This window comes from Acipenser ruthenus, chromosome 9 (assembly GCF_902713425.1).
Source record: "Acipenser ruthenus chromosome 9, fAciRut3.2 maternal haplotype, whole genome shotgun sequence".
Classification (NCBI taxonomy): domain Eukaryota; kingdom Metazoa; phylum Chordata; class Actinopteri; order Acipenseriformes; family Acipenseridae; genus Acipenser; species Acipenser ruthenus.
The window spans coordinates 40,547,889-40,564,132 of record NC_081197.1 but is presented as its reverse complement, the minus strand read 5'-3'; the positions used below and the strand labels follow the sequence as shown (position 1 = coordinate 40,564,132).

Genomic DNA, 16,244 nt, shown 5'->3' with positions numbered 1-16,244 from the left:
CAGTGTTCTTAAAAAATAAAAAAATAAAAAAATACATTAAAAAATAAATTAAAGAAAAAAAAATGTTGGGTCATAAGGAACCATATGATCCTAATTAACAGAATATATTTCAAAAACTGTCATTTCCAAGACACATTTTTTGTAAAATTAGCAGCACACAAGTGGTTTGCGAAAACATAAATGGAGAAATAAATGTCAGATTCTCACATGTCCTTTTCTTCTAACTATTCAAAGGAAACTAGTGTTGTATTTGAAGATATATTTTAAAGTTATTACAATCTAATATTAAACATCATTAACTGATTCAGTTCTAAGTAACTTTGCAAAAAGACAACCATACTATAAAACTATGGTTTCTGTGTTATCTGAGTGGAGTTATTTTTCCCAGAACACCTAAGAGGTCTGCAGTGTTGAGTTGTTATCTCAGTTTATCAATTGTTATCAATCCCTTGGTTGTTACACATTATATAAAAAAATAAAGCCATACTCCATTTCACATCTGTAGAATAATCCTTTAAACATCACTTTAATTTTAATAACAATGAAGCTTTTTACATACATTTCAGGGGACAACACCACTTACTAGAATCCGTTTGCGATCCTTTTCAGACAGGAACTTTACTGGAGGGTATTTCTGGGTGAAACTGGGAAAAAGAAAAAAAAAAATCAAAAAATCAAAATGAACATAAATCAGTTGTGTAATGCAACTCGTCTCCATGTCTGATCACAATAGACTAAGCAATTCTTTAGATAGGGTATACAGTATGTACCTCAAGGCAACATGTAATTACATGACAGATTGAATTATCGTACTTTCTTTCTATAAAGAAGCATTATTAAAAAAAATAATAAATAAAAAGCTGTTTGGTGAAAATATGGGTTCCTTTCCAGGATACATCATAATTACAACAGAATCACATATGGGTGTACACAAAATCCAATCTGTTTTTTGTTTTCTTCCTCAAGCACATGCAAATTCAATACAACATATTTTGCCCCTTATGTGTTAAAGGCAAAATAAAAAAAAAAGATATGAAGGGACACAGCTGCACACTATGGTAGGCTACCCCAAGACTTGGGTCATCATCACAGTGTATAAGCAATGTCAAAACAAAGGGAAAATGGTCACCAAGAGAGACAGATGTGGCAGCAAACAATTAATGGTAAACACAGTCAAACGGTAGATCAAATGGCAGAAACCTTCAATGCATGGCGGGCCCACTGCTGCAGTTGGATAAACCACGCAACTCTGTGTAAGCAGTGGAGAGATCAGACTGTTGATGACTGGAGGAAAGCGATGTGGTCTGATAAGTCAGGATTGCACAGACAGGGGAGCTCAAAAACATACTGGCTCACTCAACCCCTCCTGCACGGTTCCAACCTTTCCAGGCTTCTGGTGGTGGTAGCATGGTAGGGGACATGCTTCCCTGGTTTACCCTTGGTCCATTGATTACTCCAGAAGGCTGAACAAATGCTATGGTTTACTTAAGCATCATTACAGACCAAGCTCACCCACAGATATTGCACTTGTACCCAGATGGTGATCATTACTTCAAGACAACAATGCACCCATCCACTGGGCCAGAATTATGCATCAATGTTTTGAGAAGCACGACAGTATTGGCAGTCCCCATAGCAGAAACTAATTTTTTGGGTACCACTATAGTTACAGTACTATATGATAATTCTACAAAACAAGTATTACACAGCATGAACAGCCCAATACAGGTTTATTGTAGGACCCTTAATGGAAGCAGAAGGTTTCCAGTTCAGGGAGAGTCGAGAATGTCCGAATCCTGTCTTTCCTTTAAGCTTAATTTTTGAACTTGCAGCAAATTCTGTCAGTGAATGTGTTTTTCTTATCTCTCAATGCATGAGCATTAAGTGGTGCTATTGAGAATGACATATTCCATGTTCTTTTTTTCTTAACCTTTTAACTTGTGCAGGGAAAAAAAAAAACTTTAAACAACAAAACAAGCTGTTCCAGAGAGAAATGGTCAAGGCAATTGCCTTTTACAGCACCTGCTGCTAAGGGATGAGATGACTGTGTTGTCTGTTGTGCATTAAAGTTCCAAAAGTGCCATTGCCTTGAGGTCAGTGCCTTGGACACTTCAAAGCTTTAATTCCCCAAGTCAACATAGAGGAATAACCTCTGTGAAAATGTACATGAATGATCAAAGAGCAATACAAATATAGTCGTATCATTTTTTTTAGAAGTACAAATGTGGCCCTTATAAAATGTCACAAGGGAAAACATTGTAAGATAGATTTATAAATATCTTCACACCAAAGTGCATTTGGCCCCATTAGTGTGAAAATAAGAAGTGGAACAAAAATAATAATAAACAACTTAGTCACTTTAGAGCAAAAAGCTTGATGATTCTGACCATGTGTGGCTGAAATGCCTGCACAGTATTTCCAGGTTGTTTTTTTAAATTAGCTAGACTTTATTCCTACCAATATTACCAATACCATAACCACTTTCTCACAAGTGCTCCCCCCCCCCCCACACACACTTACTTGCATTTCACTTGCACACATTAATATTAACAGAAACTCACTAAGTTTTACCTCAAGTTCTTTTCACTTGAATTGCTAAATGAATAGACCTATACCTAACAGCCACACAGTTTCCATGCGGACCACTGAAATACATCAACATGCCAAGGAAAGGCAAGTATAGCCTTGGTTATTACAGCTTCAGGCAATAAACTTGTCTTATGAGTAAGGCCCTGTGAAAGTCGTGGAAATTCTTTAAAATTCATGGCGGTGTCATGGGTAAAGTATCATATTTTGCGGAATGTGCACAGAACTATTTTATAAATTATGTGTACAGGTTATTATTTATTTAAAAAAACATCAAATATAGGGATAAATGCACCGACATAAAAATCAACATCAAAGTTATTCAAGCACTTTACAATAGCTTGTGAACGATAGGTTACAGATGTAACCCCGGTTCCCTGAAAGAGAAGATGACCGCCAAATTGAATAGTTTTGGGATATGCCTGCTTGTCAGGTATTCACTGAGCATTTTATATCAAAGCTGCCGATAGGCCCCTCCGCGGATTGATGTCATCGGTCCCGCCTCACCGAGGTAATAAATAGTCATTGGGTGGAGATCTCAGCCTGTTTTGCATTGAACCCACGAATGCAAGTGATGCAACCTCACAAGCTTGGCGGTCATCTTCTTCTTTCAGGGAACTGGGGTTACATCCGTAACCTATCATTCCCTTTCAATTCGAAGATGACCGTCAGATTGAATACTTTTGGGAAAGTATACCAGAGCCATCGTGAGGGAGAATGAGCGATGGCTCTGGTTTTAGGTATACAGCAGGTTTTAGGTATACAGCAGACCTAGAGTGGTTTGTCTGTTAACAGTCTCTAAGTTTTACGACAATCTTCCAGCCGGGCCTCAGTCTCGTTGCTTGTGGTTGTTGACTCGCTTGCAGCTTGCTTCCTCGTCTTGGGTCCGTTTCAGGCAGAGTCCCGTCTTGGGTACATTTTTAGGCAGTGCCCCAGAGTTGCAGCTTCACTTAGTGACAGTACCTTGTTTAGCATTCGATGTGGAGCAAATAGCTACTTTCGTGAGGTCATTTGTGTATCTTGCCCCTTTAAACTCCCAGTCCTTTGAAATTATGAAATTATTTTTATTTCTTAAGACTATTGTAAAAATCGCAGTATTGGGCTAATGTCACGATTTCCGCGCAGCCTGTGAAATCGCGATTTTCACAGGGCCCTACACATATCATACCTGACTTCCAAATCTCTGATTTTCTCCTGCAGGGGTGCAATTACCTGCAAAAAAACAAACAAACAAAAAAATGTACATCATAATTACATACAATATAATTATGTTGAACAAATAACTTTTGCTTTTGGCATGCATATAACTACTGTGACATGCAAATTCAAGGCTTTAAGAGGTGAATAGAAAGATCAGAGTGAACCAAAGCCTTGGAAAAGGCACGTTTGTATTCATTATGACTTAAGTTACAGATAGGACAATTCATCCCATTTATGATTTTTTTTTTTTTTTTTTTTTTTTTTTTTTTTAAAACATGCCAAAACTTTGAGGACAGAATGTCCAACTTAGGTGTACAAAAAAGCCTTGTATTCTCATACGAACATTTGTATATAACAAAAAAAAAAAAAAGTAGTACGCAATTTTTTTTTATTTAACATGCAGCATCAGGGATCAACCAGCAATATTAAGTTAAATCACACCAATTATTCCTGCAGCGGTTTATGATTATATCAAGCAATGACATCACAACAGAGATTCCTAGAAAGAAAGCCTCATTTCCCAAAATACAACTGTTTGCTATTTCTTTGAGGACAAATTTAATAAAAGAAGGGGGAAAAAAACAAACGTTACAGAGGAGACTGTTAGTATTGATACATGTATTGCTATTTTGAGCATGCGATAAGCAAAGTATGTTACCCTCCAGACTCTAAAACTAAAAATAAACAAGAACCAACCTCTTCAATCTTCCTCTCAATTTGCAGTTCCTCGTTTTCTTGTATGGTCCTACAGCACAAAGAACACAGGAGAGTTGCGGTTACTAATGGAATTAAAAACCTTTGCCTCCTTGACAGTGAAAACTTTAAAATAATACAAACCTCTGACCAAAACAAAAGTTAATTAAAACTGGCTGTAGCTAATAAAACAATTCCATAAACCGAATCTGTTGTCCGCGTCCATTCATTATATACGTCTCAAATGTGCACTTTTGAAATAAACGTGTTGTATTTTGTTCATTTGCTCTTGTTTTTGTGTCTGTGTGTGTGTGTGTGTGTGTGTGTGACAGAAATGATATGATTCTTGGTAGTAAATCTCTTGTTAGTAAGCAGCGAGAACAGAGTTCCTTGGACAGGCTGGCCCGACAGTTCTTTCCCAGGTTTCAAGGGAAGTCGGCCAGCCAGGAAGGGGGCGGCACTCCGGTGCACAAACTCATCGACCCCGGAACGGAAACGACGTGGCAGTCGCAGATTGGAGGGACGGCTGCACTCGTTTACCAAGGGGTCATGTGTGACGGCATAAAAGGGGACGGAGAGAAGCAATCTTTCACTTTGGTTTGTGTTATTGAACCTGAAAGGACCCTTGAGAGACCCAGTGATTATATATATCATGAGTGTTTTGTTTGTTTGTCTATAATTGTCTTGTTTGTTATTATTAGATGGCTAACATGTTCCGAAGCTGTCACCAAGGGCCAGCACAAAACCCGGAACAGCACTGCACTACTACCACCCACCACGAGCACTACTGCATGCACCCAGGACTGGTGACCGTGTTGGTATATTGTGGGACGGCTATTTTGTGTTTATTATTTGGGACTGCAACCCTGTTATTTACTCTGTGCTCTACACATTGTTGTGTATTGCCAGGGATTATTATTTGGTCACCAGACCTGGATATAAAAATAAAACCTTTTTTCCCAAACCGGATTTAAAACCTCTCCATCTGCTTAATTATACACTGCATCACTCCTGCACCTGTACCCAATCAACCATTTTGCCACTGTGTGTTTTATTTTATTTATTTATTTATTTTTTTAAACAGGATGATATCTAAAACTACACTAGGATAAAGAAATCCCAGTTTGCAAACCATGCTTTCAGATTGTGTTGCACTTTCTTGGTCCTTTCTACTAGAGGATGAAATTGTCCCCATCTCTTCAACAGCATCTTTCCTGTGTTTAACCAGCCAGCTGCTTCTCCTATTGACTGACACGCTTTCAGCCAGTAACATGATTCGACTCAGAAGAGGGGAGGTGAAATGAACCAGGAAGTGAAAGTTTAACAGGCTTCTGAGAAAACGGTATGGAAACCGAGAACTTCCTTTATCCTACTGTAGTGCCCGATGTTTGTAAATGAAAATACAGGTTTGCTATAACATATCTTTCTACAAAACTGCACATGTGAGACCTGTATAGCAGGGATGGAAAGAAGACCCACTGCATACAGCAGCAGTTTCACCCATTCCAGGTTTTACTACAAGCTTGAGTGTGTCATATTAAAACCAGGAATGGATCAAACTGCTATGCAACAGGTCTTATTTCCTATTAAGGCCTATTAATTTGCTAGCAATTATGAATTAAAAACAATACGAACAGTACATTTTGGCAAATTAAAAAAATAAGACCACAATATTACCTCATACTTGTATAGGTTCCCCACACAGCTGAAAAACAAAAAGATGACTATTAAAAAAAAAAAACGCACACACACGTGGCAGTAAAGAAGACGCATAGTTTTTATAATAATGATCATATACAAAACTGTTTTTACTCCTTGATGGACACACACATGCTGTAGGAAGAAATCCTGACGACAAGTACGAATGTTATTAGTTTAAACATTTTTCCAAGTATTAAGCATTTAGAATTGTTCCTAAACGTTTAATGATTATCAAAGATATGCATGTCAAACAGTCAGCTGTAGTATTTATACAGTAGAATGTGTGCAGTGTGAGGATATTTATTGAATATTTATTCAAAGTCCTTACAGTATACACATAAATGCTGTACACAAGTAGTTTCATCCACAGCAATGCATTGTGGCGCATCATAAAAATTAACTGAGGGCTTCTCATGTTATGTTAACATTTTATCTGAAAGTTTAAATGTTTCAGGTAAACAGAATCTAACATCCCTACTAGCAGCAACATCTGAATAGAAACACAATACTAAACTAATAAAAGGAGGTTATGATATCACATTTTCTCCAACAGTAATTGGCATCCCTTGGAGGATACTCTAAGCTTTTCAGAGATTAGCTTTCTGAAACAACTTCTTTGATTGACTTATTAGACGTTACTCCTTGCCAAGCCAATGAAGTATTAAATACGCTAGCCACAAAAAATGAAAAGGGATATTTGGACTTTTTTCAGATAGGACCTTATGCTGATTACGTTTGCAGTAAAATAGTTAACATGAAATGTAATGTAGAACACAACCATTCGATATCAGTAAAACTTAAAAAACCATAAGAATTTATTTGAATTTTGGATGGTTTTGAGGCAAAGAGGGGGCTTCTCAAAAATATTGTCTAAGTTGCCGTTTTATTTGTTTTATTGAATTATTGAAACCTTGCAACGAACTACGGTACGGTACAAACAAAATGCTAGATACATTCAGCAAGTTTTTAGCCTGGGTTTAAAAAAAGGCAGCTCAACTGAATATTCAATTCAAAGTTATTTTATGTAACTACAGTGTGTGATGCTGGAAAATAAGAAGATGAAAGTTTTCTTCTGCATATGTTTTAAAAATAAAAAAAACCCTTTAGGCCAGTAAAGCTGTCATATGTCACAGAAACAGACTTGTGATCTGAACTGCTTTGTCATGTGGTCAGGAATATTTACCTCTTTGCGAGATGACCATTAGATCTGGAGATAATCTGTTCCAATATTCTAAACAGGTTTTGCTGAAGGCCATAACAACTTCGTAGACTAACAAAGAAAGAAAGAAAGACTGCTACTAGCTGTCATGAAGCAGTCATCATCCTCAAGAGTTTTCCATTTGATGAAGCCATAAATGTGAAATGCAAGGACGAGGAGTGAAAGATGTTATTAAAAGGAGGCGCACCAATCTGTAGAAACTGATTTCAATTCAGTTTAAAAACTGTATCACTGCCTTAGGAACGATTTGAATATGATGAGGAGGATTGTATACTGTATACAGTATACTGAACAAGAGGAAATATGACTGGTTTTGAACTGTGTGATGACACTGTATATTCCACAGTCATGTAATGTTGGAAATCATTCAGCCAGGTACCAAACAATTTGGGGATATGAACTTTGTACAAGTTACTAACCTCCTAGCCTGATAAAATGACAAATGGCTAGTAAATAAAACAGCATTGCATTTACTTTATTTTTTTCAATGTATATATTCATTAATTTAGCATATTTTAACCATTTGTACACTTTATCACAATCCAGATTGAAATGTACATATCTATCATCCAAGACAAAGAAACCTAAAATCCCTTAAGAGGTATTTTCAGAAACAGTGCCACACTATTTTTTTTTTTTTATCTCTGGTATTATCAATGACACAGTGTAATTCATAATACTTCCTCTTTAGTTCTGTGTACAGATTAAACACCAGTACTTCTGTAGTAGTGCTGTAGCAACAGTTTTGGTTATAAATGCACGTGCAGGTCTGATACTTACAAGCAATATAGGCGATCAAAGCGAGGGCAATCATGAACTTCATCATTCTTCTGTTTATTCCACGGATTAGCCAGATCATCCGCTTCATCATCATCCTCCACAAAACCAGAAAGCGAAACCCGGAAGCATGCGTGCCTCCTTTAATGCATTTTTACTCATTGAACTACAACCTTCATAACTTGTTTATCAACGGTATAGAACCTGAATTTCATGACACTGAACTAGTTAGTTTTCCCAAATAAACGATGCGTGCACGTACTAGGTTCGCGGAACAACGGAGACCGAGCTGATGATGGACTGCAAACAGATACCTTTGTAAACAGAAGTAATTATTATTTGATCATCTTCTAAACGACCACACACACCAGTAGTCATTAAACAAAGTAATCCAGTACCGGGAAATAAATAATATTAGTAATAAAGCCACAAATAGTCCATCCTAAAACAAGCGATGGTTATAATATTGCCCAAACCCACCTGATTATATTATTTAACGAGTTCAATAATGGTTCAAACGTTCTCTTTAAACAAGTATATCTAATTTTTATTTTTTTTATTTGTATTTTTAAATAGCTTCTTCCTACACCAACTATATTATTTCACTTTCCCCCATCAGGCCCACACATCTGAGCGAGTGTTTCTGCAGTCCACTACATACCCTGCCGCGATTACATTATTTCTGTCAATAGTGTCAATAAAATGACACAATTAAATCAATAACGAGTTTGCATAACAGTACATAGACTTTTCAACTTCAGACATCGCTTGCTAAATCTCAATTTCGGACGTTTCAAAATATGAATTGATGTATATATATATATATATACATTGTAGATGACCTTTAACCCTGGAATCTCTGGCCAGCCTAAATCAATCGATTGTAGAAACCATTAATAAAGATACTGGTACTGAGCACAAACACGGCTTGTACGATTTATAATAATAACTGGCACGAGAATTAAACATTTTATAGAGAAATTACGCCATAGCATATAATTAACCCGTGTTCCATAACGGGCAATAGGGTTAACACCACATGTCCCAAGAAGACTGATTGTCCCAGTTTTCAGAATTTTTTTTTGTGTGTCTGTGTGCTGGACAGAAACAGTAAATTGTAAAATCGTCACCGTTTTGCTTTTTGGATTGACATTTTTTATAAGTACAAAACTGTATCAGCGTCCTCAGCAAGTTGACAGCGATTCAGAACAGAGCAAAAACAAACATAATTGTGAGGGTTTATTTCTAATTGGTATATATATATATATATATATATATATATATATATATATATATATATATATATATATATATATATATATATATATATATATATATCAACTCACAATTATATGTTTGTTTTGGTCCGATCCAAATCTATGGAAATCCGGTACACCTTAAGGAAGTCCGGTACAGTGAGTGGAGCGGTATGTGGCTGTTCCATCGCACAAACACTGGGCCAGCAAGCTTTTTTTTCTAAAGCATTAACTTTTTTAAAAGCTCTACAGTATATTAAAAAACAAACAAACATACAAAGCCAAATCCCACAGAGGCTTTAATGAGAAGTTATGACAGTATACAACACAACAAACAACATGTGGATTCTATATATTGTCATGTAATAACGAGCCTGTGAACATGTCATATATTCTTTTAAATTCGCTTTCCCATGCGACATGGGACAGTGTTTACCCTCAAGCAATTATCTTTTTAAATGATACAATATTTTAATAAGTTGTTTCTATCAAGAAAATTAACAAGATAGAATAACATTCAAAATAGCAGAACATTAAAACATCAGTAAACAGAAAGCCATAGACTAAGATATTGGCAGCTGTCTAATTTGATATCCCCTGTGTTTCTCACTGTAAATACACCCAATATCAATCAACCCCTTTGTGTGTGATAATGGGGCACAGGTAGACATGTGCAAGTTTGACATTTGATGCTCCACTGCCTGAAATGCACAGTGGATAACAAATAATACAGCCATAGACCAAGATATTGTCAGCTGTCTAATTTGGTATCCCGTGTTTCTCACTGTAAATACCAATTTTGTGTATATAAATAAATATATGTAAACAATAACGTTATACATTATGCATTTTTAATATAATTTACACGACTCATGTTTATTCCAGACATACTAGCACAAACCACAGAGCAACAACATTCGTGAAAACTTTCGTGATCGTTTACTTTCAACTTTCAAGTTTTTAAATCCCCAAAATATATTTAAAAAAATAGGCTACATTGAAATCGGACAATCGTTTATAAACAGATAGGTCGCATAGTTAAGACATTAAGCATTCATTATTTAAAGATTGTTTTAGATACGCATGTCAAAGACGTTTTTATGAAAACAAACTATAACTGATTATACACATGATCTGAGGGGGTACGGAATTGGTTACAACACCGACAGTGTGACACCTGAAGCGTATTTTTATTATGGAAAATCTAAATTTCTGGTGCTATTCTTACTTTTTGAAGTTTCAAATTCAAAAATATTTTAAACACTTTAATTTTCTTCAAAATTATATTGATACTGTGCATGTTCTGATAAATGGCATTTGAACACAAGTAAAATCTTAATTTTGCTCTCCTGTAAAATTATGAAAATGTCACTTACGCCCCTCTAGTTATAAGACCCCGAATAGGTTGTTTGACGCGTATTAATACCGTAACGTTTGTTAATATAATGTAGCGTGTATGGGAAATGCAGGCAGGCTCACATCGGTATTTCAGCTTCTCGAATGCAGCGGTTTATTAAGCCGGGACTCCACTTGACAGGTAAAGCGTACTGCTTTACCAGCCAGTGCTAAACTACAGCTGAACAGCGTAGCGACTCAGACTGACAAAATAATCAAAGAAAAGAATGTCCAAAGCACACTGTTTTGTCCAGCATACTAAGTGCAGTCTGTTTTATTCCATGGTTCTCTTTAGTCCCGCTTCTCTTTGGGCTTCTCAGCATTGTATAGTTTCTCCTGGGGATGCTGTGTTTTCTTACATTGGCACATGATATTTACAACCACATCTGCCATGTTTGTAAAGGGTGGGCCTGGGAGGGTTTGAATTCATTATGAACTTGAGAGTATTTTATATCATTAAAAAAAAATACGTCTACAGAAAAAACTCCATATTACCTTTAAAAAAAAAAAATTCTTAAATTCTTACCTCCAGAAATCCCTGTGAGAAATAAAAATCTCTAAATCTAGAGGGAAAACCTCTGATTTGGTAACACTGACCACAACGTTTGTCTCAGCAGCCCGCTACTTATCCCCCTGTCCCGTCCAAAACCCCAAATACCTCACAAACTCTGTTCCCTTACAGCTGATATTCTCAAACTCCCCTGCCTGCTGACCAAATCCTTGCAGATGATATTCCCAAATCTGAAATGAAAAGGTGCTCCATCTGTCCATCATCGAAGGATCGAAAGGCAAAAGTCTCCTGTGTCTCATGCAAAAATCCCATCTCTTCAATGTGTCCAAATTGCATCTGAGCAAACTGCTTTGAAGTATTTGAATAGTGTTTTTTTCTTTTTCTAAAGTGTAATATTTGTTAAATTGATTGAATGCATCTGTTTCTGTACCCCTGGCTAGTACTTAATTAACTTATTTTGTGCATAGTAGTTATGGGTTAAGCTTAAGCAACCTAATCATTCCGGCTCCATGTAAATTTACGGTAAGGTGAGGTTTAGTTTAAACTAAGGTGACCCAGTTGTTTGTTTTGTCGAAAATTGTAAGTTTAATAGGATGCATTTTTAGATCATTATAATGCAAAACATTTTTTGAGCATGTTCCTTGTATGTAATGTTGTTAATAATTCTGGTCGTTGTGTGTGTGATCACCACGTACTTTTGACAGCTAGTGCTTAATTAGTTCCCATGAAACTTTGCAGAGAAAAATGTCTATTCTGCAAATCTCTTGAATTAACTACTCCTTTTTATTGTCATCTCATAGCACAAAATATATTTTGCCTTAGAAGCCTGTGCCACACTGATGCAAGCAGTGGGTGAACATATCAGATAGACTCTATCAGGTGAAACATATCTTGTCATGGAAACTAACTTGGCTGAAGAATACATTTCAATGTCTCACTAACATTCAGGAACTCTTCAGTTTATGGTGGCATTCAGTTGTAACATTGTCTCACTGTACAACAGGTTAAAATGAGAAACAATTCTAACAACATTTGGCTATTGCAGCTTGAATAGACCTGCAGGGAACATTTTCATGGGAAGTGCACTATAGGAGAGTCTGTAATTTTCTGATGGGTTATTAAAGTGTGCTATGTTTCTTACATGCAGCCTGCAGACATCTTTAGATCCCAAAGACAAACTAGGAATGGGCATGGTTAATTACTAGATGGGTGAGCTCCAAGTCAAAACAAGCTGTATATCAGTACCATACATCCCCCAATTCAAAATTAGAGATATGTGTATTTAATGAGAATTGGATAACACATCAAGTGTTAGCATCATGGTAAAGTAAGATAACTCATAACTTTCTTTTTTCTGAAGATATATGCAATAAAATCTCTGCAGGGGATAATTAGTGCAGGTGATATGGTGCATTTTTGTTCAGTAGAATTGCAGTGTCAGTCAGTTTAGGAAAAACTGCCTTCACTAAAAGCTTTGAAAATCAGCCCCCCGTTTGGAACCTATTGACTTGATTTGAAGTCAGACTCAAAATAGCTGTGCGACAGTGTAATTGTGGAGACAGCTTGTATAGAATATAAAAATATACCTGACTTCTTTGAATAATTCACTGCAAGGATGGATACAAAAAGAACGTACAACAATTAACCCCATCCCTGCCAACCACTACCACCAACCAGTGATGTAGCGATGGATCGAGATTTTTCCACATGGCTGATATTTTATTGTCCCATGCAGTTCAATAATTCCAACCACTCCCTTAGCTACACCACTGCCACCAACACGCAAACCAAACACTATTTACAAACAGGGCCCTGCCCTGCCACAGAAAGGAATGCCAATCAAACAATTTTATTGGTAAATGCAAAAGGGATTTGAAAAAAGGTTGCAGACTACTTCTACTCCGCTGTTGTGAGTGAACTAAGATGCACAAGCTATTTGTTACTTGGCCCCCTGGTGGTCTTGGGAGAGCATGACCCCCCAGAGTTGTTTCTGAAGCATCACAGGTCACAATGAGCTAAAGTGGGTGCCGTATAATGTGGATCACTTGAGACAAAACTAGTTCTACTCCTAGGGACTGCCTACTGCTACATCACATACTCAAATTTCTTGAAATTCAATGGACACAAACTACTACACGGATGAGCCATGGTAAACACATACACAGGGTCCTAAAAATCCCACATTCGGATGATGAAAAAAAATGCTTTTCTGAACATTCTACTGATTTTGAAGGTGTATGAGGTCAGAAAAGCAGAACATATGGCACATCATACACTTAGATTTTTGACTGGAACGACAGACAGACAGGATCAGTATAAGGGTCCACATTCTTAATGAGGGGAAAAACTTGTGATAGCCAGAACAATTACCTAAGAGATATGCTTTCCATGAAAAACTACAAAATAATATTAATAATAATAATAATAATAATAATAATAATAATAATAATAATAATAATAATAATAATAATAATAATAATAATACAACAATCGTTGTATGTTTGTGTTATGCTTATAAGGGTTACATCCTTGTGGTATTTGAAGCACACTGCCAATCAGCCTAAAATCAAGCCTGTGTTAACAGAACTGCTGCAGAAAACCCTGAAGCTGGCTTTGTACCATCTGTTAGTCACCACATAATTGGGGTGTAGGGGTGTTTATGTTTTATTAGTAAGTGCCATAAAAGATCATTTTCTGATCCCTCAGGAATTGTTGATGGATACAGAGAATGTAACAACAAAGAGAACAACTTTGCTTAACTATTTAAAAAACATGTACATTGCCTATAAACTTTATTTATTGCATGTCAGCATATCCAAAAGACATATGTTCATGAGGTAATGAGATCTTGAAATCTTAATAAATAAATGTTGCACAACTTTCCAATAACAAAGGCTGTAACTTTTTTTTTTTTCCCTAACAACTGAAAACCACAGAGATGTAGCCCCGGCAAGCTTTGGCCAAATAAGAAAAAAATAACCATACTGTGGCTTTAGGGTTAGACTGAGACCTCTATGTAAAATTTCTGTTTGTTTGGTTTTTTTTACATTGATGTTTATACAACCTTTGAAACTATTAGTAATTTTCAAGTGGCTTCTAAACTAAAGGTGCTTTCAAATTTCAAAAGACCAAAAGACATTATTTTTATTTTTATCACTGCACTGAAGTGTTTGTTTTGTAAATTTCTTAGAAGTTGGTTACGGTTGTAAACATTTTAAATTACAAAGATTTTAATCAGTCACTACATTTCCAATGACTGACGTGATTTCAATGTTGACTTAGCTTCTTGATGTTGACCGCAAGTACAACTTCCAAAAAATTACGATAAACAAAATCACCTTTACCATAATGTTTGCAAGTTCCATATAGGAAAATGTGGGAAAGAAGTAATGATGGCAATACATACTAGGTAGGATTTACCATATCCTTTAAACTAGTGTTCAGCATTGAGTGCCGAGTGCCATGACAAATCAAGAATGCTGTTTAACACCTTTGATCAGAGTCTTAGCAGTAGAGAAGTGTGCATATCAACACTCACATCAATGCCAACAGAAGCTTCCTTTTAACCTTTACCATTATATGGAAACATTCACAGTTGATTTGAGTAATGCAGTCTAACATGTGAGCTGGCTGACACCTGTGCAAGCTGAGTAGGCATGTGGTGTAGGAGCTTCAGCTCAGTGATGCTACCATTTAATTGGGGGGGGGGGGGGGGTGTCTTATTAACACAATTACTATCACACACTGATCTGATTAAAGACACTTTCGTAAAGTACATGGTCACGTTTCAGTTGAGGAATACAAACATCACTACTCAGTGACATGAAATGATATTGAAGAAATAAGTAGATATGATTTTTTTGGTTTGTTTTTATTACAAAGGCACGTACAACTGAAGTAAAGTAAGTATGTGTGCTACAATAGCAGAATAAAATATTTATTATTTTATTTTATTTATTAGCAGACGCCCTTATCCAGGGCGACTTACAATTGTTAAAAGATATCACATTATTTCTACATACAATTACCCATTTATACAGTTGGGTTTTTACTGCAGCAATCTAGGTAAAGTACCTTGCTCAAGGGTACAGCAGCAGTGTCCCCTACCTGGGATTGAACCCACGACCCTCCGGTCAAGAGTCCAGAGCCCTAACCACTACTCCACGCTTATTGTAAATGTTCCCACTTTACTACCTTAAACCATAACTCTCACTTTTTTCCTACCTGTATTCCTGAAGAGACACTCTCCAATGAAGCTGGAGGCGTGACGGGGGTGTGATTTCAACTGAAAGACTGCTGTGATTGGATACAAACGGAGAGGTTACAGATGCTGTCATTGGGCGCTGAGTTTTGAAGCCGGGAGGGAGAGGAAGGCGAGAGAGTAGACCTTATGGAGAACAAATGAAGACAAATACAGCTCATTTTTACCATAGAATCTAATATGTAGGACTGCCCAGTCCCTGACCACATTCCGGTGCCTCCTTAAGACTCACCTCTTCAAACAGCACCTGTAGAACTCCTCTGTTTGTATCCTGGGACACTATCACCCTTCATTTAAATGTGCTTTATTTTGCTCTTATCTGCCCCCTATTTTACTGCATTTAATCCTGTACTTCAGAATACTGTAATCTGCCAAGTGTTTAACCTGTAGTATTTTGTATTTAATCATATCCTGATGTAACTATCACTATTATCTGCTATATTATTGAATTGTGGTTTGTCACACTTGTACTTTGCTTGAACAATAGTTATTGTATTACTTGTATTGTAACACTTAATGTATTTGCTTACGATTGTAAGTCGCCCTGGATAAGGGTGTCTGCTAAGAAATAAATAATAATAATAATAATAATATGCTGGATTGTTATGGTAACATTTTATTATTAAATTTATTTTATAATAGTCT

The 16,244-nt window shown here is 36.4% G+C and overlaps 1 protein-coding gene across 1 annotated transcript in view; it reads right to left on the bottom strand.

Annotated features, from left to right (window-relative positions):
• LOC117406057 (UDP-glucuronic acid decarboxylase 1) overlaps window positions 1–8,960 on the bottom strand; it is a 40,930-nt gene extending 31,970 nt beyond the window's left edge. Inside the window, exons 1-5 of the mRNA XM_034009770.3 lie at window positions 8,180–8,960; window positions 6,157–6,184; window positions 4,483–4,531; window positions 3,755–3,798; window positions 584–644 (exon numbers count right to left, since the gene is read on the bottom strand). Coding sequence (XP_033865661.1) covers window positions 584–644; window positions 3,755–3,798; window positions 4,483–4,531; window positions 6,157–6,184; window positions 8,180–8,273 — 276 coding nt within the window. The 5' untranslated portion in view covers window positions 8,274–8,960. The remainder of the gene's footprint in view (window positions 1–583; window positions 645–3,754; window positions 3,799–4,482; window positions 4,532–6,156; window positions 6,185–8,179) is intronic.
• Window positions 8,961–16,244: the final 7,284 nt, after the last annotated feature.